This window comes from Protopterus annectens, chromosome 8.part0 (genome assembly GCF_019279795.1).
Source record: "Protopterus annectens isolate FY-2018-M chromosome 8.part0, PAN1.0, whole genome shotgun sequence".
Classification (NCBI taxonomy): Eukaryota; Metazoa; Chordata; order Ceratodontiformes; family Protopteridae; genus Protopterus; species Protopterus annectens.
The window spans coordinates 937,860,170-937,886,430 of NC_056741.1; the positions used below are offsets into that span (position 1 = coordinate 937,860,170).

The 26,261-nt window shown below is 42.7% G+C and overlaps 1 protein-coding gene across 1 annotated transcript in view; it reads right to left on the reverse strand.

Annotated features, from left to right (window-relative positions):
• LOC122809166 (sodium/potassium-transporting ATPase subunit gamma-like) overlaps positions 1-26,261 on the reverse strand; it is a 525,290-nt gene that overhangs the window by 174,374 nt on the left and 324,655 nt on the right. Inside the window, exon 3 of the mRNA XM_044080454.1 lies at positions 19,511-19,585. Coding sequence (XP_043936389.1) covers positions 19,511-19,585 — 75 coding nt within the window. The remainder of the gene's footprint in view (positions 1-19,510; positions 19,586-26,261) is intronic.

The window sequence follows — 26,261 nt, forward strand, 5'->3', positions numbered from 1 at the left end:
CGAGATTACAGAGACAATTTGTATTTGCTGTTCAGGACAGATCAGATATACAACACAAATTGGGGTAAGCATGCAAATAAAGGTTTCCTTACACTATCCCTGAATATTAGTCTGTACTTAGTTGTGACTATTAATCTACTAATTACATGGGTAAGGAGAAGGCCTAATGATTGCTGTCAGTGCTTTAGTCTGTCGGTATAGGACATGTTGTTTACATCCTGTATTTTCTTTGTGAACATCAGAGGTCACTCCAGCTGCTGTAAGTGCCTAGTCAAGTACATGCCAAATGGTCACTGTACTCCATTATTGGTCTACTGAGGGCTGAGTACAGCAGGACTATAACTTCCTTGTATTTGGATGCCATACCTTTATTTATAAGTTATGCCACATACAAATACTTCTTCACCACTGTGGACACTTGGTAGTCAAACTTTAGGCTACTGTCAATCTGTGTACCTAAATCTCTCACCTCTGACTTTACTCGTAGGGGTGTGCTATTGGTGTTGTAATTTGCAGTGGTATTTAACTTCTAAAGGGTATGATAACAAGAAGTTATGTACTCACCATAATGTTCGATGTATGTAGTCCATCTCACCTCACATTCTTATCCGTGGTTTCGGAGCCGAATGTCGTCTCTGACTCGGCCATACTTTTTAGCTCAACGTCTTTCTATTGGCTGGGCTAAGATGGTATCCCATGCTGCACTGTTCTCTATCCCCAGATCTAGTTTGTTGCGAGCACCAGCACTCATTCTCCATGCATAACAGCACCTTAGGAAAAAACAAACCAAGAACGAAGGGAACTCTGAAACCAGGCCTAACCTCCAGATCCTCCAGGATGGGGGAAGGTGGGGGGGTTAAGTAAGAATGTGAGGCGAGATGGACTACATACATCGAACGTTATGGTGAGTCCAAGCTCGCCTACATTCTTACCCATGGAACAGTGTCCGCAGCACCTAAATCCTGGGAGGCTCAGTGGAAAATACTCCTGAGCACTGTAGAACCAAAGGAAGACCTGCCCCTAGATACCACATCTAACTTGTAATGAGTAACAAAGGTGTGAGGAGATGCCCAAGTAGCCGCAGCACAAATATCATCCATAGACAATCTGGCCTGAAAAGCTGTAGATGTAGATACAGACCGGGTAGAGTGAGCCTTCACCCAGAACAGCAAATCTCTTCCCCCTGAAGTATAAATGAAAGAAATACAACTGGAAATCCACCTGGACAACGTGACTTTGGAAATGGGAGACCCAATTCTGTTTTCCAAAAATGAAACAAACAACTGATCAGATTTTCTGAGGACTTTTGTTTTGTGCAAATAAAATCGTAATTGTCTGTGCACATCCAATTGATGAAATTTGAATTCTGCCTTGTCTGAGAACTGAGGAAAAAACATTGGCAATTCAATAGATTGGTTAAGGTTACTAACTGATGCTACTTTAGGAAGAAAGGAGGGATTCGATCTGAGAGAAACCCTGTCCTTATGAAAAATCAAATAAGGGGGTTTGATGGATAAAGCTTGAAGCTCCGAAATGCGTCTGGCTGACGTGATGGCTACCAAAAAGACAGTCTTCCAAGTTAAGAATTTTAAATCATAAGTGGCTGCAGGCTCAAAGGGGGCTGAAGTAAGACCCTGTAGAACAAAGTTTAAGTCCTAAGGCATAACAGGTTCCTAGACAGGAGGATGAAGCAACAAAGTGCCCTTCAGGAAAGCCTTACAGAGTCTATGTGCCATTAGGCTAGGTTCGTCTGTGACATGAAAAGTAGAAATCGTCACCAACTGGACTTTAATGGTTGAGGCCGCTGAACCCTGGTTAAAAAGCATAGAAAGGAACTCCAAAACCAATGAAATTGGAGCTGTGTAAGGGTCAATCTTTTTGGCATGTGCCCAGATGGAAAACCTCTTCTATTTGCTGTAATAAATCTTCCTGGTCGAAGGCTTATAAAAGGAAGATAGAATATGAACCACCTCCGGCAAAAACTGGTGAAACCTAACTAATGACGGAAGTGGAGTAGCCAGACATTCAACTGGAGGGTCCAAAGAGAGGGATGGAGCTGCCCTGACTTGTGAGTCAGTAAGTCTGGTTGTGGGTCCAGAATCCAAGGAGCATCCATGATACAGGGATGGAGAAAGGGGAACCAAATTTGACGAGGCCAGTGTGGAGCAATCAGAATCATTTTGCTTCCCAAGGACTGCGCTTTCTGAATAACCTTTGACAGTAAGGGAACTGGAGGGAAGGCATATAGTAGACCAGAGGGCCAATCATAGACTAGAGCATCCCTGGGTGACTCCCCCTGAGGGGGGATAAGGGTGAAGTAGCTGTTGCATTTGGCATTGAGAGGGCTGGCAAAAAGGTTGCAGCAAGGCTGACCCCACCTGCAGAAGATCTGCTCCGCAACTTGACAGTTCGGGGACCACTTGTGAGGCATCAGAACAGCTCTGCTTAGCCTATCTGTGATTACATTGGACTTCTCTGGAAAGTGCGTTGCTACCAGAAAACGTTGGGCAGACACTGCCCACTGCCACAGTCGCATGACGTCTCTGCAAAGGGGATATGACTTGGTTCCTCCCTGTTTGTTCAGATACCACAAGACTGACATATTGTCTGAGTAGATTGCAATAGTCCCGAGAGGAAGAAAACTCTGAAGTGCTTTCAATGCTAGTAGCACTGCTCTCCTCTCCAGGACATTGATATGCAGATGCATCTCGAGCTCTTGCCACATGCCTTGGACTGTCCTGCCTAGATAATGCCGCCCCCCCCACCCCATCTGGGAGGCATCCATGGTCACCCTGGCAACCGGAGGTGAAGGAACGAAGGGCTTTCCCGCATTGAGGTTGTCGGTGTGAAGCCATCAACTCAGATCCTGTTTGCACCTTTCTGTGAGTAGAATAGGGTGAGCAAGTGGAAGACATTGAAGAGACCACTGGGCGAAGAATAGCCACTGAAGGAGCCTCATATGTAACCTTGCCAGGGGGACTAACATAATCATAGCAGCCATCGTCCCCAACAATTGGAAGACCAATCTTGCCATCACTCTTCTCAGAGGGAGCAAGGCGTAAACCTGTTGTTGTAGAACTCTGATTCTTTCCTGTGGTAAAAACACCCACATGAGGATGGTGTCTAATTCTGTGCTTATAAAAGTGACATGCTGCGACGGTGACAAGGCAGATTTTTCCCAGTTTAAGATGGTGCCCAACTGTTGACATAGGTTGATAGTAGCATCTCTGGTCTGAAGTAGCAGATGCCTGGTGGTGGCAGTAAGGAGCCAGTCATCCAGGTATGGAAACACTTGGAATCCCTGACATCTCAAGTGAGCAGTCACCACTGACATGCATTTGGTAAACACTCTGGGGGCTGTGGTGAGACCAAAGGGCAGAGCTCGAAACTAAAAGTGACTGGCTCCCAGCCAGAAGCGTAGGTGACTTCTGGATGCCCTGTCCATCTTTATGTGGTAGTAAGCATCCTTGAGGTCGATGGAGCACAACCACACTTCTTTTCCCAACAATGGGAGAATAGACTGCAATGTGACCATTCAGAACTTGGACTTTTGCACATGAGTGTTCAAGCGGCTGAGATCCAAAATGGGTTTCAGGTCCCCTGTCCTTTTCAGCATCAAAAAGAATCTGGAGTAAGTCCCTAATCCGATCTGGTCTGAGGGGACATGTTGGATGGCTCCTTTTTGTAGCAGCTTTGAAACTTCTGAAGCTGCGGAATCCCTTTGACTGGGTGGAACATCCGGGATTTTCTTGATTGAAGGGTGATTTGAAGAGAAGGGAATGACATATCCTCCGGAAATTATTCGTAGAACCCATTGGTCCTGGGTGATATCTTGTCAGGACTCTGGGTATAATGAAATTCGACCCCCGACTGGCTCCGGAAATCCACAGTCGGGCCTGCCATCAGGAGCGGCGGTAGGGAGAACCACGAAAGGAATCGCAGTCTCCTGAGTTGCGAGGGCCTCCTCTGCCCCTAGGGTGGTGTCTTCCTGAATAACCACCCCCTCTCCTGCCTCTGGAGGGGGGTTCACCTTGTGCACTGGGAAAAAACCTCTGTGATTTCTTGAACCACATCTTTCCACCCCTCTGGGATAAGGCCTAAAGGGAAGGGAAAAATGGACTCCTACGGCAGACAGAGTTTTCCTCTCTTGCTTGCACCTAGTGATAGTGTCTTTCACCTTGGTTCCGAACAAAGAGGAACCATCAAACGGGGCATTGGCGAATGAAGATTTGAAGGCCTCCGCAAAATGACAAAGGCACATCTAGGTCTGCCTCCTAAGAGCAACTCCTGAACTTCCTGCCCTACTTGCTCCCTCGGCTGCGTAGGAGATCAGCCTCATAGAGGAGTTTGCAACAGATTTGAGGGCAGACATCTGAGCATTGACCTTCTGGGCCACCGCCTCAGGAATGTTACCTGTGAGAGTATCTCCAAGCTCCTTTAGGAGATTTCTCTAGAGCCGTGTAAAGTGTGATAAGTAATTCAGTGACCACAAGGTAAAGGTCGCTGAAGAAAATGTACACTTCCCGTACCGGTCCATAGTCCTAGACTCCTTGTTAGAAGGATGGACAGTGGAAGAAGTCTCAGCTAATTCCTTCTGGGTGGCCGCTGCCACCACCATGGCATCCACAGGGACTCCCTTGGATAGAAATTCCTTATCAGGAGGGGCAGGTTCCACAGAGTCAGGGGTTTCCCACACCCTTCAACAAATCAGATCCAGAAACTCATTGAAGGGTGGAGATACCCAGAAGGCGGAGGGCTGAGCAGCAAAGGCCTTCAGGAAGACCGACTCCTCTTCGGAGGGGGCTTTGGATTGCCAGTCACCTCTTTGCTTCAAAATCTCTAGGATGTCAGAGAAAGAAACATACTCAGGGGATGACTTAGGGGAACTCTCCGATTCCTCGAGGTCAGTGTCTGACATGAGAGACTCAACCTGGGAATCTATGTGCTTCCTCTTACATATTTTCTTTCTGGGTGGCTCCTCAGGCAAAAACTCTGAGGGACCCTCAGAAATATGAGGACCACTCGTGGGGGTACCCTGAGGCCTTGGGGCTCCACTGTCCAGAGATAGATGGTGATCAGAGACCTGCACTGGTGTTGTAGGGGGCAGAGTGACCAACCCGTATGATGCAGCTGACGACCTGGCCAGCTCGCTTCGCATGGCCTCAAAGGCTGGTCCTCCCAGATCCAAAGAATGACCAGACTCCGAAGCCAAGACAGGAGTCAGGCTTCCCCACACTGAAGCACCGAGAGGGAGACTAGGGGTCGAGAGGTGCCCCGAAGCCTCTCCCCTGGGTCCGACTAATGAATCCTGAGTCCTGAATCCCGTGGATGGCGCCGACGGGGTCGGAGCTGACATCGGAACCGATAAGTCGGGAGGGGTTGTCAGAACCAACCTAGGGACATCACACAGAGCCGAGCACTCTGGATCCGAAAGCTGAGATGCACTCGGAGGAGGAAGTATCGATGTAGGTTGAGGGACTAGCTCTGGAACAGACTGGGTCGGAGCCGAAAACAATTTTGCCAGTACCGGTGACTGAAGAAGTCTCTGCACCACTCTGTCGACATCCACATCCGATAAGGTCCTGGAGGATTTGGAGGATAGGGAAGGAGATCGAGACCTCCTCTCTGAAAGAGACCTGCGAGGAGGAGATAACAGCCTAATGCTAGGCATCTGGCTCCGAACAGGCTCCAAGAAAATTGGAGCCAAAGCAGGTTCCATAACCACTGACACTTCCTGCGGCCCTGAGGACAATGGAGCCGAGGATGTCGATAAAAATTTTGCTGTTTTCTCCAGCGGCTCCAAGGATACTGATGGAGCCGGGGATCGCTTTTTTGCCTTGGAAGATTTTGCCTTAGAGCTGGAAGCACTCTCTAGACCCTCCTCGAAGGAGGGTTTCTGAAGTCCCTTCAAAATCAATTTGTTCTTCCCTTCCTGAAGAACACGCGGGTTAAAGGCATGACAAAAACTACACGATTCCTGGAGATGAATTGCTCCCAGACAGTACACACAAACAGAGTGTCCATCAGTGATGGACATCGTATAACTGCACTTAGAGCACTTCTTGAAGCCCGAGGGCTTATGCTCCTTAGTATCTTTGGACATAGTTACCACAAACAGCAAGTAACTAACTCAAAATTAGACCAATGGTCAAACAGTCACAAGTGCGGGAACAAGCCAAACAACAAACAGAACACAATTAAAACCTCTAACTCAAACAATCCTTAGACACAAGTACAAGGGGGGAGGACTAATTCCTCTAATTTAAACAGTCTTAGTCCAAGGGAAGAGGTTAGCACACAAGGAAAGCAAGGGGACAGACTAGGTCCTCTAACTAAAACGGGCCTAGCCCATTGGAAACAGCTAGTGGGATACCACAAGAATACGCTATAAGAGAAAAACACAACTTTTCCACAATACATTCAAGAACACACACAATAGCAATGAAAATAGCTCTTTTTGCAAAAAACTTCTCTGATATAAAAAGAAAAAGGTACTTAGCCACAGCCAAGAGTGAGACCACGTCCGAGCTACACGAGCGGCAAAGAAGATCTGGAGATAGAGAGTAATGCAGCATGGGATACCATCTTAGCCCAACCAATAGAAAGACTTTGAGCTAAAAAGTATGGCCGAGTTGGAGCCGACATTTGGCTCCGAACCCACGGGTAAGAATGTAGCTGAGATTGGACTACATAACATTGCATTTTTTGCATTTTGTTTTAAGTCATGGTTCTGGCATCAATCACTTGTCTGATCTAGACCACCATGAAGGATATCTACATTGCTGAAGGATTCAGCGATTACCCCCCAGCTTGCAGTCGTAGGAACTTTGTCATCTGAAGCCCTTCCACATTAGCCTTGACTTCAAAGAAGTATATTTCAAAGAGGTGCCACATTTGTCCTGTCTGTGAGCCAATTGGCTATCCATCTGTTTATTTATAAAACCTGATTGGCCTTTACAAAGCCAAATTGTGTCAGGTACAGGGTTTGGAGGTTTCCTATCTCATTATTTATCAGGTCCATGATTATTCTTTCCATTGCCTTACATATAAGACTGATCAATCTTATGGATCTGTAACTTCCCGTTCAGTAGATGGTCCCCCTTTATGCAAAAGGAGGACTGTTGCTGTCCTCCACTCTACATGGACACAGCCAATCTAGAGCCTGTGGTTAAATAGAGATCCTAATGGGCCTGATATGTCCTGATTTACACTGTTTAAGAGGCAACCTGGTATATTGTCAGGCTCCATTGAAGCCATGTTTTTAGCTTTAGAGAGTGCAGTGACAACCTGTTCTTTGGTAATAATTTTCAGTGAAGTGGTGGAGGGTATTTCTTGGGAAGAAATGGGAATGATGGGGATGTGAAATTTGAGCTGAATTTGTTGGCCAGCAAACTTGCTATATCTTCTGGCTAAGTATAGGTGATGCCATCTACAACAAATTCTGCACATTGCTGGGTGTTGCTCTGAAGAATGTGGACATATCTGACAAATGCATTATGGTTATCCTAGGCTTTGCAGGCTATTTTTACCTCCAAGTCTGCTTTCACAGACTTGAATAGTTCCCTGATTTGTTTATTTAGACCAATGAGGGACTTTTTGCTCTGTTATGCACATTCCCTCTTACTTCTTGACAGGATTTTCTTTCTTTTGTTGTACAACCTATTAGTACCACAGGTCCACAAAGGTGGCTTGTTTTTGCGGTTTGACCTGGGTTTATTTCAATCTGGTATCACTGTTTCTATGTAGTTGTTTATATTGTTGTACAGGGATATTATGTATGCCTCTGCATAGGTTTCTGAGTTTTCTGGATTTGGAGAATTTGGAAACTAGCTATGCCATCTCTTAAAACAAGGTATTTTACCTTAAATAAGTTCTTAAAGTGTTTGGGGTTAGGTGGGGGAACTAGGTATACCTTTAGTTCAAGGGAGACTGCTTTGTAATCTGATATTTCCAGTGAGGACATTATACTCGTGGAGGGGAGGGGTGCAACGGTCTCGCATATTTGTGAGTACCAGATCTAGGATACTTGTTCACCTAGGTGGAGTGCGGACTAGCTGCTCCAGGGCATTTGAATTTACAAAGCCAAGAAATCTTTCGGCCTGCATCTTAGTGGTTGTGTATGTCTCTTAATTAATGGAAAGATAGTTAAAGTTTCCTTTGAGTATGATATTGGGCTTGATGGTGAGTGATTTTAATAACTTCAGGTATGATGTATGGGTTTCCTGGTTCATGGTGGGGGACGTGTATCTAGCAAGTATATGGTAATGGGTTTTTCCTATGGTTACTTGGATATGGAGTAGCTCAAACATGTCATATTGTTTGACCAGCCTTGAGATATGCTTATCCTTTACGTAGATAGATCCCTTGTTCAGTAATGCAGAAATTCTTATTGTTTTACTCAAGCTAACCTCTTATAAGACCATATGTATATTAGCCTTATATATTCCCCCCCGGCAATGACGTCAGCACAGCAGAGGACATACTATCCTGGGCATTTACTAATATACTTCAGGAAACCATAATCCTTGGGGACCTTAATAAAGACTAGGTTCAAACTGTATCTGATACCCCCACAGTCAGTATTAATCTGTATGGCTTCTCTCAACTCATCAATACACCAACAACATATAACAAGCCCTCTTCTAAGGCCTCTACTCTTGACTGGATTCTCTCAATTAAATTCAGTAATATTTACGGCACACTATCTGAAAACCTAATTGACCACTTGCCCAGTTCTGATAACAGGCTTGTATGCAATCCATTAAAACATCACATGTACCAAAATGTGTATAACCTATCCAATTTTAATGTAGACAATTTCATCTCCACATTCAAGCAATACAACTGGAATATGTTAAAAAATCTTTTAGATAAAGCCACCCTAGAATTTAACAAAACCTTTTCCAATATACTAAATTAGCTTGCTCCCATCAGGAGAAAAGGAGTTAAACGCAATCCAGCAACATGGCTATCTAAAAAAAGGCAACAGCTAATAGTGCTTAGAGACAAGGCTTGAAAAGTATGGCACACCAACAAATTCCAGGAAAATGTTTTGAAGTACAGACAGATAAGAAATAAAACCAAACATAGTATAAGGCATGACAAAAAATGCTACTGTTTTAACTTACAACAGTCACTCAAAATAATTAGTCCAAAATCTACTAAATCCTGGCCAAAGTCAACAACCACTTCCTGCCCAGAAGACAACTCATCAACAGTCACTAATAACTTTAACAACTACTTCCTTCAAGTTGTAGCCACACTTATCAAAGACAAACCCACCATCAACTTCAGACCAATTTCCACCCTGTTAATATTATCTGAAATAGAAAAGTGTGTCCATTCCCAATTACTGCAATACCTAAACATAAACAGTCTTCTCTCCCATACATAACATGGGTTTCATCCCAACTATAGCACCACTAGTGCTCTACTTCACTTTGCTGATACCTTTAATAAAAACAGAAATACTGAAAACCAAGTATCTTTCTATACTTGACCAAAGCATTAACACACTCCTCTCAACCCCTTGGATCAAGAAATCTAAACAAAGCTATAAAAATGGGGGGGGGGCTACAAATAAGAACGATTTTAAATACTGCTCTTACAAACTGAGAAATTTGATAGAATGAAAGATCTTGCATTAGCATGAATTTTCTGATAGGTATGAATTCTGAAACTCAAACTTCTGTCATTATTTCCTGAATTGAATCCTCAATAATTAGCCAGTGATTTGGCAGAAAGCAACATTTTATGAGGATCAGACAAAAATTTAAGGCAGAAATATGGACATTCTGCAAAAATCTAGACAGCTGAGAGCTATGACTATGCACCATCTCTTACCATAAACTATTACTAAAACTTCCCTCCTTGGGTCTCTCCTCCAACATCTTCTCCTGATTTAACAGCAGCTGACAGGTAGATTCCAAACAGTCAAATGAGAGCAATGATGCTCATCATTTCTATCCATTATTGTAGGAGTGGCATGAGGTTCCATACCTGGACCACTCCTGTTTAACATTTTTATTAATGATCTACATACTGATTCCAAGCATGCTGCTCTTGTAGAATACGCAGATGACACTCATCTGCACAGCCTACAACCTCTACAAGCTTCAATAAATTACTCAAGAATCCTTACATCCATAAAATCCTGGCTAGACAACTCACAACTTCTACTTACCCGACCCAAAAAAAATACTACTTTTTACCCCTAAAACATTATCCCAAAGCAAAACTCTTGTCAAAATCACTTCATTAAATAACACTTTTATTGAACAAGTCCCTAACAGTAAACTCTTGTGAGTCACCATAAATGACAACTTGAGATTTGACCTACACTTCCAAACTGTTACTAAAAAAAGCAACAGAAGCTCAGGCTGTTATATAGAACAAAGTACTACCTAACACATAGAACTCCGAATCCATAGCTAAATCCTACCTCCTACGTACCTATTGTATGTCTCCCCACTCTTTACTAACCTAGATCTAATTGAACAAAGTACTACCTAACACACAGAACCCCAAATCCATAGCTAAATCCTACCTCCTATGTACCTATTGTATGTCTCCCCACTCTTTACTAACCTACAAATGTCCACACAAACAAAGCTGTAAAACTCCTACAACAAAATACATGACTTTGCTACAAATCGTCCTTTTAGAGCTAATCACTGTTCTGCCCTTAAACCACTCTCACACAATCTACACTTTAGTCAGCTACTACTAGCTTATACTCTAATATACTACCCTGATAAGTATCCGGCACTAAAAGGCATGCTTCAGCACTATCTCCCTACCAAAGCTGTTAAATACTGAAAGAATAGATAATATTTATCAGTATTTTTGCAAGGAAGCTTCACCCTATATATCCTTGAAATGGGGTTCAGCCTGCAGACCTCTGATATTTAAATATACTGCTTATATATTTGCACAACTTTCAAAAGACATACCATGCAATTTACCCCTTTCTCCAAGGCGGTGTGACCTTAGATGTAATATATCCAGACAATGAGGTACATTATGAGGTATGGGGTGCAGCAATATCAATTCTATAATTCTGTCAGGATATTTTAAGGATAGCCACCTCTGCCTTCAGTCTTTTCCTTCTGTCCATAGCGCCATCCGACCTCTGACATTTTCTGCCTCCAAGGGACACATCTTGACTCTTTCCCTTGTCAGGAAAGGCTTCCCTCACCAGGAGAAATATCTTTACCGCTATCACGGTCTGCACTATTGCATTGGCAAGAGAAGCAGTCATCACACTGTAGTGAGCTAGCACGAGGATGCACGTGTGGAGGATCTACCCAGCAAAACTCTGGATGCCCCATTTATGATGCTGCTCTACACCGTGAGGTGTAAGCTAGGTGTGCCCCACTTCCTCCAGCACTACCCTCAAGTTCTCCACATGCACCTGACCCTGCTGTACTTCATGGCTATCTGGGCTCCTGGTCTTTGCAGTGACACAGGCTATATCCAGTTCCTAGAACCCTCACCTTCTCAATTCAAAGGGTTGAGAAAGTTTATCAATCTTTTCCTTTCCCATAACTAGCACCATACCCCTAATTAAACACAGATCATCTGGGTCACAGCTAGATGTTCATCTTCATCTGCCACTGAACTGACTATTAAACACTGCTTTACCTAACATCCAATCAAATTTTAAAATCGTTCAATATTTTACTTATTTCAATTCAATAAAAGTACTATAGTGAATTTAGAGTTTACTACTTTTCAAACTTATATGGTCCCAACCAATAAATCCATTTTGTTTACAAATGAAGAAGTCTAGTTTTGGCATCTCCCCAGGAACATCTTTAAAGGGTGTCAATAATTCCATTGTGAGACAGTGATTCAACAGTTAGCACTGTTACCTCACAAGAACTTTAGCTCAGTTTCTAGCTGGGGTGCCTTTTGCATAAAGTCAGAAAGTTATTCTGTAACCAATTTGGTTTTGCTCACTCAGTTTCCTCTTGCATCCAAAAATATGAGGCAAGGTGAGTGGTCCTCTAAAATGTCCATGGCTATGCATCCAGTTTGTGAATCAGTGTGTGCATTGTTCAGGGATAGACTAGTATTCTACATAGGGACAGACTTCTACCTTGTACATAATGTATTATGAGAAATAATTCAGATGCCTGCAATTCTAAATATGACAGAACAGGTACCTTAGAATTAATTACTTACTCAAAGACTGAAAAAACGAAAACTAAAATTAAAATACTTTTCTGCATTTTCTGTGTTCATCTCACGCTAGGCAAAAAGAATAATATTTATTCTGTTTTAATATTCCTTATTCTGCTATCCTGGCCCCAAACTGTAGTCTAGTTTTTCCTATGTAGAGGTGTTTATAGGAGAATTGGGTAACACAAACCAAACTAGTTACAGTGAATGCCCACAACTACTTTAGGGTATACAATTTAAAAAGAAAGTTTTAGGGTATACAATTTAAAAAGAAAGTTGGTGGGAGTCACTGAAGCAGAGCTGAGAAAAAGACTTTATGCGGTAAATAAAATAAAAAAGTAAAACCTAAAACAAATGAAATAAATACAAGAGCTTATAAGGTCATCACTGACAAAAGCATGTTTTTAAACATAACCCTGGACTGAATCATTTTGTGAAACATAACACAGAAATAACAGTTGCCAGCAGAATGTAAATGCAGTGTCAAGTGTAGGAACTCCTGAGATGTAGACATTGTTCTCCCCTTAAGTTGAGTAATGATGGCTTAAGTTTATGTTTATTAAAGAATTATATTAAAAACAGAAATAATTATAAAGCAACACTAAAAATAATGGTTCCCTATCAAAGTGGGAAGCCCACAACTGTGAAGTATGGGTATTGCTATAACTGCAAAAAAAAAAAGGAATTTTGAAACCGCTTTTCAAGTGACTCTGCCTGACTACATGCCCTATTTGTGAGGACTCCAGTCCCATACCATCATCATCATCTTCTTTCGGCTGTTCCTGTTAGGGGTCGCCACAGCAGATCCCGTTTTCATTTCTTCCTGTCCTCTGCATCTTGCTCTGTCACCCCAACCACCTGCATGTCCTCTCTCACCACATCCATAAACCTTATCTTAGGCCTTCCTATTTTCCTGTTACCTGGTAGCTTCATCCTTAGCATCTTTTTCCCAAAATACTCAGCATCCCTCCTCAGCACATGTCCAAACCAATGTAATCGTGCCTCTCTGGCTTTGTCTCCAAACCTTCCAACCTGGGCTGACCCTCCAATATACTTATTCCTAATCCTGTCCACCCTCGTCACACCCAGTGCAAATCTTAACATCTTTAATTCTGCCACATCCAGCTCAAACTCCTGCCTTTTTGTCAATGCCACTGTCTCCAACCCATATAGCATAGCTGGTCTCACTACCCTCTTGTAGACCTTCCCTTTCACTTTTACAGGTACTCGTCTGTCACAAATCACTCCTGACACTCTTCTCCACCCACTCCATCCTGCCTGTACTCTCTTCTTCACCTCTCTTCCACACTCACCGTTACTCTGAACTATTGACCCCAAGTATTTAAACTCATCCACCTTTGCCACCTCTACTCCTTGCATCCTCACCATTCCTCTATCCTCCCTCTCATTCACACACATATATTCTGTCTTAGTCCTGCTGACCTTCATTCCTCTTCTCTCTACAGCATATCTCCATCTCTCCAGGGTCTCCTCCACATGTTCCCTAGTCTCACTACAGATCACAATGTCATCTGTAAACATCATAGTCCAAGGGGACTCCTGTCTGATCTCATCTGTCAACCTGTCCATCACCATTGCAAATAAGAAAGGGCTCAGAGCTGATCCTTGATGTAACCCCACCTCCACCTTAAACGTGTCCATCACTCCCACCACAGACCTCACTGCTGTCACACTACCCTCGTACATATCCTGTACCACTCTTACATACTTGTCTGACACTCCTGAATTCCTCATACAATACTACAACTCCTCTCTAGGCACCCTGTCATATGCTTTCTCTAAGCCTACAAAAACACAATGCAACTCCTTTTGACATTCTCTGTACTTCTCCATCAACACTCTCAGAGCAATTATCGCATCTGTAGTGCTCTTTCCCAGCATGAAACCATACTGCTGATCACTAATCATCACGTCCCTTCTTAACCTTGCTTCCATTACTCTTTCCCATAACTTCATGCTGTGACTGATCAATTTTATCCCTCTGTAGTTACTACAGCTCTGCACATCACCCTTATTCTTAAAAATTGGTACCAAAACACTTTTTCTCCATTCCACAGGCATCGTCTCACTTTCCAAGATTTCATTAAACAATCTGGTTAAAAACTCCACTGCCATTTCACCTAAACACCTCCATGCTTCCACAGGTATGTCATCTGTGCCAACAGTCTTTCCATTCTTCAGTCTCTTCATAGCTATCCTTACTTCCTCCTTCCTAATCCATTGTACTTCATGATTTACTATCCCTACATCATCCAACCTTCTCTACCTCTCATTCTCTTCATTCATCAACCCCTCAAAGTACTCTTTCCATCTCCTCAACACACTCTCCTCACTTGTGAGTATGTTTCCCTCATTATCCTTTATCACATTTACCTGCTGCACATCTTTCCTAGCTCGGTCCCTCTGTCTAGCCAATCGGTACAGGTCCTTTTCTCCCTCCTTAGTGTCCAACCTTTCATACAACTCTTCATATGCCTTATCCTTAGCCTTCTCTCTGACAATCCCACTTCTTCTTTCCCAACCTCTTTCTCTGTATACTCTTCTGTACTTCCCCATTCCACCACCATGTCTCCTTGTCATCCTTCCTCTGTCCGGATGTGATAACAAGCATCTTTCTAGCCATCTCCCTTACTAGCTCTGCTGTAGTTACCCAGCTATTTGGTAACTCTTCACTACCACCCAATGCCTGCCTTAACTCATCCCTGAACTCTACCTCACAATTACCCTTTTTCAATTTCCACCATTTGATCCTTGGTGCTGCCCTCACACTCCTCCTCCTCTTTTTGATCACCAACGTCATCCTACAAACCACCATCCTATGCTGCCTAACTACACTTTCTCCTGTCACCACTTTACAGTCTCCAATCTCCTTCAAACTGGCCCTCCTACATAAGATATAATCCACCTGTGTGCATCTTCCTCCACTCTTGTATGTCACCCTATACTCCTCCCTCTTGTTAAAATACGTATTCACCACAGCCATGTCCATCCTTTTCACAAAATCCACTACCATCTGACCTTCTGCATTCCTTTGTTTAACACCATACTTACCCATCACTTCCTCATCCCCTCTGTTCCCTTCACCAACATGCCCACTGAAATCTGCTCCAATCACCACTCTCTCACCCTTGGGTACAGTCATCACCACTTCATCCAATTCACTCCAAATTTTTTTTCTTTCTCATCCATTGCACACCCAACTTGTGGAGCATATGCACTAACAACATTCATCATTACACCATCAATTTCTAGCTTCAGAAACATCACTCTATCCGACACTCTTTTCACCTCCAAAACACTCTTAGCATACTGTTCCTTCAGAATAACTCCTACACCATTTCTCCTCCCATCCACACCATGATAAAACAATTTGAACCCACCTCCAATACACCTAGCCTTACTCCCCTTCCATCTGGTCTCTTGCACACACAATATACCAACCTTCCTTCTGTCCATCATATCAGCTAGCTCTCTCCTTATACCAGTCATACTTCCAACATTCAATGTTCCTACACTCACTACCACAGTCCTGGCCTTTCTCCTCTCTTCCTGCCTTCGGCCATGTCTTCTGCCTCTTCTCCTCCTTCAGCCAACAGTAGCCCAATTTCCGCCAGCACCCTGTAGGCTAACAGTACTGGTGGCGGTCGTTGTTAACCCGGGCCTCGACCGATCCGTATGAAAATGTTTATTGGTGATTGCATGAAATGATTTGGCGAAGTTTTACGCCAGATGCCCTTCCTGATGCAACCCTCCCCATCTATCCGGGCTTGGGACCGGCACAAAGATATACACTGACTTGTGCATCCCCAGTGCCATACCAAATACTTCTAAATAAACTCTGTGAAGATAAGTGAAGACTGCCAGCCTAGCTAGATAAAATGTTATAGATAATTCTGAAATTGGTAAATATTAATGTAAGCCACAGGCTTGTTCCCTTAAATGTGAAAAAACTGTATTGGATGTTGAACTGAAAAAAATGTAACAACAGTGCACTCCACTGTAAGAAAGCTGATAAGTCAAGCATTGTGAAATTCTTTGATCTAAAAGTCGGAGCCGAGATGTCTAGAGGGAGGCATTCTGCCTATTGTTTTGAGGCCAGAGTTAATGGCTAGAATTTACATGAATAATTTCTTCTGTTGCTATGGCTTCCTGACCACCTGCAAGATCAAAAGGGCTATTAACGTCTGAGTTTCTGTTAGCCTGGAAACCAGAAAGAAATGATGTAATCTGAAATGAAGCAGTGGTACTGTGTTATCAATTTAAAGGCAGAAAGAATGAGGGCATTTGAGCATTTGTCTTGAGAACATCCAACTCACCAGCACCACCTGTGTTCTGTATGTAAGTATATGTTAAAACGGTGTTTTCTCTTAGATATAGCTAGGAACTAGGAAGATTAGATTAGTCTTTTTTTTCTGTACTGATGTCAGAAATTTTCTACTGTATTATTTTAAGCATTTGTCTGTGATCTATGAACTTTTGACTAGCACTGTGTAGTAAGAAGTATTGTCTTGTGTTTTTATTATTTATTATTAAATATATTTGAACCTTTCAACTGTGGCAGTTTTGTGTAGCAATAATTTAAGCTCTAAGAGTACATTGCATGTATTTAGTGATACTGGCCAAGCCACTCCAATAAGCCTTGACTGTTCAGTTGCACTTACCATTTGGATAATAATATTGCACAGTAATAACTGGACACACTTTGTTAAAGGCCTTTTTAGTAGCTGATAAATATTAGTGGGTGGCGGCAAGTGGTACTACCGTATAGTCTGGGTAAAAGGGGCACAGCTGGAGAACCTGTACTAGTCTTCAACAGGAGTGTCTGTATGGTTGTACATAACTCTTATCTCAAAGTGTGTGTGTGTCAGCTACTTGGGCAGGGACACAAAGCAGTGGTTAGACAGAGAGGGTACTGGAGGTTTTAGCTTGCCCACTATGCTGAGATCTGGACCCTATAGTTGTGCCAGTTGATAGTCTTATTGGGGACCTGGAGAGAAAGGGAGAAACCAGTCCCAGACTGACTGTGATCTCTGCCTGCTCTTAAGGGAAATTGTACTTTACTGTGTGTGTGTGTCTGTGTGTGTGTGTGTGTGTGTGTGTGTGTGTGTGTGTGTGTGTGTGTGTGTGTGTGTGTGTAGTTATTATCCTTTTCCTGTACGGATGCCCCTCAATGGTGTTAGTGGTGAGGATGGGAGCTCCTTGATTGCTGGGCCAGTGCATGGGCATCACAAACAAAATCCTTCGAAAGTTGCTGCATCTTTGGGATAAGACACTTCCAATTCCCCATTTTCACAGTTCTGGACTTTGCAAATACAGTTTTTTTGTATTTGAGAGAGACACTCAAATAATAATTTACATAATAATTTAAAGAGTAATACTATAAAATAGGATTTAAACCATCTGTGAAAGGTCCATCTTAAGTAAGCTAATAATAGTAGTCTCTGTCAAAGCTGGTGATGGGGTGAATTCCAAAGGATGACGGTATAATAAATAAAAAATAACTAAGGGTGATATCTAAGTGTTTCCTTAGGACTACAAAGTTATATAACAGTTAAGTGGAATGGGCAAGCCAGTGAGTATGATATGAAAATATCCTTAAGGTATGCTGCACCCAGGCCCTGAAGGACACAACATGATAATAAGATCTTAAATTATGTCCTCAATAGCAACAGCAACTGTACAAGTTCCAGAATACAGGGGTAACATGATCACATCATGAGGTTCCAGTTAAGACTCCAGTCAGAAAACTGAGAACTTGTTTGCAGTAGACAAGGTGGTGTTATGCAGAATACTGTGCTAATTTTTGTAGGCCTCATTGCAAAAGTGACACCAAGCTACCTGACTTGAAGTGAAGGCTTAACAAGATGGTAGGGCCAATGGGAGACAGCAGCAATAAGAGGTGGTAGAGATTGCTGAAGATGCACACACTGGAAGAAAGAAGGAAAAATATGGATTTAGTGATCATACCTCACAACTGTACAGATTTTCGGAGAATGTCCAGATTTCTGCCTTATATTCTTGTTCTGTTTTTCATAAAATTGTGGTTTTCTAGCAAATTAGTGGCAAATCATTAAAGATTGAAGTTAGAAAATAATCACATACATTTGAGTTTCAGACTTCATACCCTTCAGAAAATTCATGCTAATGCAAAAGCTGTTAGTCTGTCAACTTTCTAAGTTTGTAACAGCAATATTTAAAATTGTCCCTATTTTGGGGCCTTTGTCCCACTTTTATTTATGTCTTTGTCCAGACTTCTTGCTCTAAGAAGTTGAGAGGTGTGGTGCAGATGGAGCAAATAAGTGCCCTATATCAAAAGAGAAAGAATATGGGAAAGTGGGACATGGATATCGTTCTTTGTATCCTGACACATAATACACCACTGATAATTCATTAGTCTGTATGTCCTCCCTGTGCTCATGTGTGTTTTCTACAGGTGATCTGTTTTCCTCCACATTCCAAAAACATGCAGTAGGTGGACTGGACAAACTAAATTGCCCATAACTGTGAATGCTCATGCAAATGTGCAGTAAGGAAGAACAACAGTAGGAGAGTTAGCCTTTTGGCAGTCTCTCCAGTTGATGGTCGCTATACACGTGACATCCCCAAACTCATGTGCAAAAAATGGGAAAGGGCAGTTGTGGCTGGATAATTTATTGAATCGTACAACAACAAACAACCACAGCAAAGATACAATGATTGATAGGAAAGCAAGTGTACAAATCCACACTGGATTATGCATGTATGCAAACATGAATACTTTGGTTATGTATGTATATCTGCACTTGTTAGTATAAATAAGTATTGGTGAATTTGTGGTGACAAAGGAAGAAACAACTTAATTAATCTACTTAAACATTTTGACGACATACTTAGTGGTTTGTTTGCAGTATATTTAAAATCTAAATTTGGGTAAATATCTCCTCTTACAAAATCTGTCTTTATTTCCTTGCTTGTTTGTCAATTGTTTCTTTTAGTATAAATAATATCAATGCATTTATCTTTTGCATCTCTAAGTATTCTACAAATATTTGATAATACAGCAGAGATATGTGCTGCCTACAAAAGTTGGCATGAGTTAGTTTTGAAGATATGCAAGCTTTATTCCAGTGTAATCCCATCTTTAAAGCTGCTGTAGTCACTAATCACTCCAAGCCTAGTAGCTTCAGAAAAAAAAAAAAAAACTGCACATCCTTCACATTTCATTCAAAAGAATTAATTTGATATTTTCTTTTAAAGCTTTTCTGCTAATCCTGACGGAAAAATGAAAGTAGGTCATTAAAATAGTTAAACTTTTTTGAGTACTTACTCAGTGCTACCAAAATACCAAAGATGAACATCGCCACTGCTAGAATCATTCCTGTCATACGAACTGTGTCATAATCTGCAAAACAGAAGGCAAGATGCTAAGGGAAAGTGACATTACAGCTTGTACATTTTAAATACAATCATAACCCCTAACAGCTTGAATAAGGTGCAGCTACCCATCTCCACACCTTACAACTTTACTGAGATTTTATGATGTATATTTTATGTGTTATATTGATACATTAAAAACTCAAAACATTGAAAACATATTTAATGCAGGGAGCAAGGCCTTGTCTATCCCCTCCCCCACACATTCCCTCTGCAACTTATATATACCAATGCCAGGATTGCATAACAGTGGGGAAAGGGCAAGATCCCATTTTCAATGTTTTTAGTTGTCGATATGTAGAGTGTATTTTTTGAGTTTTCAGTCAAATGAATGGTACCCACTCTGCACACACACATGCACAGACACAGACACACACACACACACACACACACACACACACACACACACACACACACACACACACACACACACACACACACACACACACACACACACACACACACACACACACACACACACATGCACACACACACACACACACACACACACACACACACACACACACACACACACACACTGCGTGTCTGTGTATATATAACACATGCATGCCAGTTTAGTGCAACCAGTCATTAATCATCATGTTTTTACTTGGTATGATAAATCCATAGCATCTGGAGAAAACTAGCAGAGAAATACTGTGAAATCAGACCAAAATACAGTGCAAAAATGTGTTACTATGAAAAGAATTTGCCAAACTCAACGTCCACAGAGATCAAAGGCCTGGACTGAAATCAATGTCTTGGAGATGTGAAGCAGAGGTCCTTCCACTAAACCACTGCTATCATTTCACTTTTCAGCAATCCTATCCTGTACTGAAATGAACAGCACCTCTCATTATGAAACTCACTGCAAGTAACCCAACATTACGAGCCAGTCCAGCTGTGGTTCAACTCTTCAGACTGCATCAACAAAGCTGTGTTCAGTACACCACAGTTTCTGTGTACTTGCACATAAACTCTGTCAATCCCTTCCAACTTACAACAGAGAATTAAGACATCTAGAACAAATTTTGTCCATAACTTAAGCAATTTTTGTTTGAACAAAACATGGAAGTGTTTTACCACAGGACATATCACGTAATCCTATCTTCTGCTTCCTTGAGCTATCAGTCTGACACCACACTTCTTCACATTAACCCATAATTTACCTCTTTTGTTACCTAATTTGTAAATATGTATATAGTACAGCTTCCAAAAATCAGCATAACATACTCCCTTACTACTTTAATTTTTCCACCAGTTCTTTTATAACAATATGTATTTACTCCATTTGAGCTTCAATGACGCATATTTTCATACTGCAAACTATTTTTGCTTAATGTTGTTACTTCTGTATATACAGCTTCCTTTTATTATTCACCTGGTGTCTGGAAATGCAAAATGTTATCTAGTAGTGCACTACCCTAGTAAAATAAAACATATAAATATATTCTGTGTAACATCTTTTTAATTGCTATCACCAAGTTCTGTGAAAATATAATATCATTTGGTTTTGTAGTACACCTTGGTTTATTTTCATGTAAAACCATAATTACCTGTTAGTAAACTTGTCCTTAGTCTACTTTAAAAAGTAATTATTTCATTACTGACTCATGATACACAAGAGGAATGTAGTACACTAGTGATAAGGGGGCATTCACAAAAAAAAAGCATGATACAACCACACAGCAATAAATACACAGTGAATTTAACACAGCATGGGTTGGCACTGATTATGCCTGCATGAGTGCTGCCATGATTCCATAGTGCCAAGTATAGCCTACATAATAAAGTTCCACATCCACAATAACAGCAGTAATTATGCTGCTCAACAGAGGCATAGCTGGCTCAATTATCACCCTGTGCCAGTCCCATGAATTTGTCCCCTGTCCCCTCAGCTCTTCTAGTGAACACCAAAAATAAAATAAAAAAAGATTTCTGCATCCAAAAGTGCAGTAGAGTACCCAATCCACTCTGTGCCCCCTCCCAGCTCTTTAAATGAAGAACATGTGGTCAGATACATGTTCCCTCCATCCTGCCCAAGGAGCCAATTACGCCTTGTTTTGGCACCCTGCCCCCAACAGTCCACCATTACTCACATTTAATTTTATAGACAAAAGAAGACTGTGCTTTGTGGGCAGAAATATCAGGATAGGGAACAGAATGATGGTGCATAAAAAGGTGTTAGGACAGCCTACCTGACCATTTGAGAGGGGAAGCCACTCAGATGTCAGTCACCTCCACTGCTGGCATCTGGGTGGGAACTGCCTCTGACAGCAAGATTGTCAGGTATGGCCAGCAATGCATTTCAATGAACTATTGAAGGAGATGCTTCATGTTGCCTGTGCAGTCATCTAGTCATGGGCTCATCTCTGACAAAACCAATCAAGGGTCCCTCTACACCACTATCAGATAAGGAACATTGTTTATCCCATGAGGTGGCCATGAAGGCCCACCTGTGAGTCTTTCATGTCACCTCCCACAAACAATCATCAACCTCCAGGCAGGCACACCTGAGAGCAAGTGCAGAGAAATCAGTAGGTTTTGGGGTTGTTGCAGAGCATGGCAGCTGCCAACTCACCACAGCCTGCAATTTCTGGTTAAAGGCTTATAGTGCCTGCATATTCTAACTGTTTCTTACTGAAATTGGTACACCTTGTTTGCTGTAGCATAGACTAGATCAAGGCCTGCTGAATCTAGCTTTGTTTCTATGCTTGTTGTTTGTTTATTTCCCTGAAAAGCTAATTCCACCTAAAACATGGCCTTTTAGCACTTCTGTGGAACCCTAGTGATATCTGCATTGCTTACTGTACTTATTTCCTTGTTTCACTTGAAAGAAAGTTACTGTTTGTCGTTTTTGCATTTAAGTTACCTGTAACACATTGCATTTAAGTTACCTGGCACTTGCTCACTAAAGAAATTATATAAGTCAGCGCTAAAAAATTAAAAGCACTACACCCTCACAAACTCCCCTTGAGTACCTTGTTCCCCATTGGCCCTTTTTTTCAATTATAAAGAAATTTCCAATACTATTCTAGCATGTCCAAAGGTCAGTTGTCAATCTCCTCTCCGGTCCAACTGTTGAGTCTGGGAATCTTGAGGCAATGTTACAACTGCCTCATGTACACAGACAACCCTCTCCTCCTCCCAACAAATTCCAACACATGTGAGAGATGCAACCATATAGCCAAACTGGAGGCTAAGCTCTCTCAACTCAGTACTGGCGTAACCAGTCAGGAGGAGAAGGAAATCACACTCACTACAATTCCAGTCTCACATAGACCTACCACGACAACAAACCAAACACATAAACACACAAAAACATACTCGGAGGCTCTAAATAAAAATCTGCCTAAGCAGCAGAGACCTCCAAAGCAGACACCCAAGCAACCGCTACCCCAAAACAAAACACGTGCAACACATAGCTCACAAAGCCAGTGTGCCGAACAGTCACAGCCCTTAAGGCTAAACAACACACCTGATACACTTGTAATAGGTGACTCTATTGTCAGGCACACTGACATCCCGCTCACCAGGCTGAACAAGAAGAAGGTCATGGTGAGCTGCCTGTCGGGTGCTAAGATCGGCCACATAACACAAGCACTCAGGTCAATCCAAGGCAAGTACAAATATGACTCAGTCATTGTTCATGCTGGTGTGAATGACCTGAGACGTACCTCCCTGGACTACATGAAAAGAGACATAGAGGAGCTCTCTGAGCATGTAGCCCAGACCGGTATGACCCTGACCTTGAGTAGCATCTTACCCTCACCAAGAATGATGCCACAATATGAAGACAAGATGATCAATTTCAACAATTGGCTTAAGTGTTGGTGTCATTCAAAGGGGATCCAATGCCTGTCAGCCTGGGATGACATGCTCGACAAGCCACGATGCTTCGCTAGGGACGGCTTGCACCTGTCACCCCTGGGCTTTCGGATATTGGCAAAGGCTCTTGCTACCCCCATAGTGCCTTTTTTAGGCAAGGCTCAAAAGACAAACCCACCTCCATAGGTATCACAAGGGATAAGAAACTAAGAGTAATGCTACTCAACGCCAGAAGTCTAAACCTCAAGACGCACGCACTCGAAACTCTCCTTAGCATGGAGAACATTGATATCTGTGCAGTAACAGAAACCTGGTTCAAGGATCCCGAGAGCACCCCAGCACTAGCAGGTTATACCTCATACCATGCTTTTTGGCCCCAAAACTTGGACCGAACCACAAAAGGAGGGGGAGTATCAATATTCGTCAAAGATACCCACACCTCCAGGTTAGTGGCACAGCACGAAGCATCAGAGACTATCCATGTGCAACTAACTGTGGGTAAAACTGCCTTCCAGTTTATAGCCTGTTACAGACCACCCTCCCAAACACAGGAACCCCACTCGGCCTTCCTGAGAATACTGGAAAACATGAAGGTCTCTCCAAACACCATTATATTGGGTGACTTCAACTACCCAAACATAGACTGGGAGCATTACTCTAGCTCCAACATCCTAGCCCAAAGGTTCCTAGAATTTATAAACTCAAGTGCTATGGAACAACTTGTCACCACTCCCACAAGAGGGGAAAACATACTGGACCTGATCATCACCAATATGGGGACACTATGCTCCAGACCTGAAGTGTATCCCTCACTGGTAAGATCAGACCATAAACTAATCTCACTGGATATTCACATCCCGACCCCACCCCCTGCCCAGAAAACCACAGTGAAAAACTTCTCTAAAGCAAATTTCACACTCCTCAAAACTGAGGCGAAATCCTTCAAAGCCCCTGGGCCTGTGGAAAATACGGCCCAGACCGCAGAATCCTTTATAAACGCATTCTATGAACACCTTCAGGAATGCAGGGATCATGCAATCCCAAAGAAAACCAAGACCCAATCCTCCAAAGGCAGACGTCCTGTCTGGTGGACCCCAGCCATAAACAAACTATACAATAAAAAAAGGAAGCTACTACATGATAGAGCAAAATCCCAAAAAGGGAAGGCATCTCTGATCAGTGTTAGCAAAAAGCTACGGGCACTCATAAAATCGTCTAAGGCCAGCTTCGAGAGAAAAATTGCACAGGACACTAAGGATAATTACAAGGCTTCCTTTAGTTATGTTAGGAACCTGGGTGGGAATTCCCAGATATGCTCAGAATTAGTCCAAAATGACAAAAAATACACCGAACCCACAGACATTGCCAACATCCTAGCTGACAGGTTCAGCGCAAACTCCCACCAAAAAGGCAAATATCTATCCCAGCAGAGTGCTGCCCCCTTGACATCTCAGATGCTCAGGTAAGAGCCGCCCTCTCCAAACAAAAAGCACAGCATCAATGGGACCAGACAGTGTCCTGGGCTGCGTCCTACATGAACTCCAAGAAGAGCTAAACCCAAACATAAAACTACTGTTCAATCTCAGCCTTACCACAGGATATGTACCCAAAGAGTGGCGTACAGCAACAGTGGTCCCTCTCCACAAAGGTGGTGCCTCAACGGATCCTGGAAACTATCGCCCCATAAGCCTGACTAGCTTGGTCTGCAAAGCTATGGAAAGGATCATCTTGGACCTCATAAAAAAGATATTGGGGACCTACAGACACTGGATCCTACCCAGTTCGGCTTTGTTAAGGGCAGATCCTGCCTCTTAAACCTGGTCGATTTCTTTGAAACAGTCACCAAGGCCATTGACGAGGGGAAGGTGGTCCACACAGCCTACCTGGACCTCGCAAAAGCCTTCGATACAATACCCCACTCAGGTATTATAGATAAGCTCAACAGCTTAAGTATAAACCCCTATGTCACTAGATGGGTTGCAAACTGGCTGAAGGACAGAACCCACATGGTTAGAATTGCTGGAGCCATGTCAGACTCCAAACCAGTTACAAGTGGCATCCCACAAGACTCAGTCCTGGGACCTCTCCTGTTCGGTATATATTTCTTGGAGGTACAGGCCAACACGGAAGGACTGTGGCTGACCAAGGTCGCAGATGACTGCAAACTGGGCGCTATAATCGACTCTCCAGCTGACACAAGCATCCTCCAAAAGAGCCTCATAGAAACAGACAACTGGTGCCAGAGCCATGGCCTCAAGCTAAATGCCAAAAAGTGTATAGTCATCCCCTTTGGCAAAAACAAAGTGCCCACAAATTACCACATAGGTGGTAATCCATTAAGTACGGAAGAAGTAATTAGGGACCCAAGTTGATAGCAATCTCTCATTTGACAACCACGTGGCCAAAGTGGTTAGAAAAACATTTTATATAGCCCACCTAATCATAAAGGGATTCACATCTAGATCAGGGGAGGTCATCGTGCCTCTTTACTCATCCCTCATCAGGCCCATAATTGAGTACAATGCCCTTTTGGGATGTACCTTACCAGACACCTGCAGCAACTGGAAAGACCCCAAAAGTACCTCACCAAGAGGATCAAAGGGCTCAGACAGATGCCATATGCTGCCCGGTTAAAGAAACTCCAGCTCTACTCAGTGGCATACCGCCTGCTCAGAGGCGATCTGTGCCTGATGTATAAAGCCATGTCCAACCCGGAATTAATGGACATGCTGCACCTCAGAAAATCCAAATCCCATCAAGCTACGCGCTCGAGAGACTTGAACTTCAGCACTGAAATAAATATGACATGCTGGAGG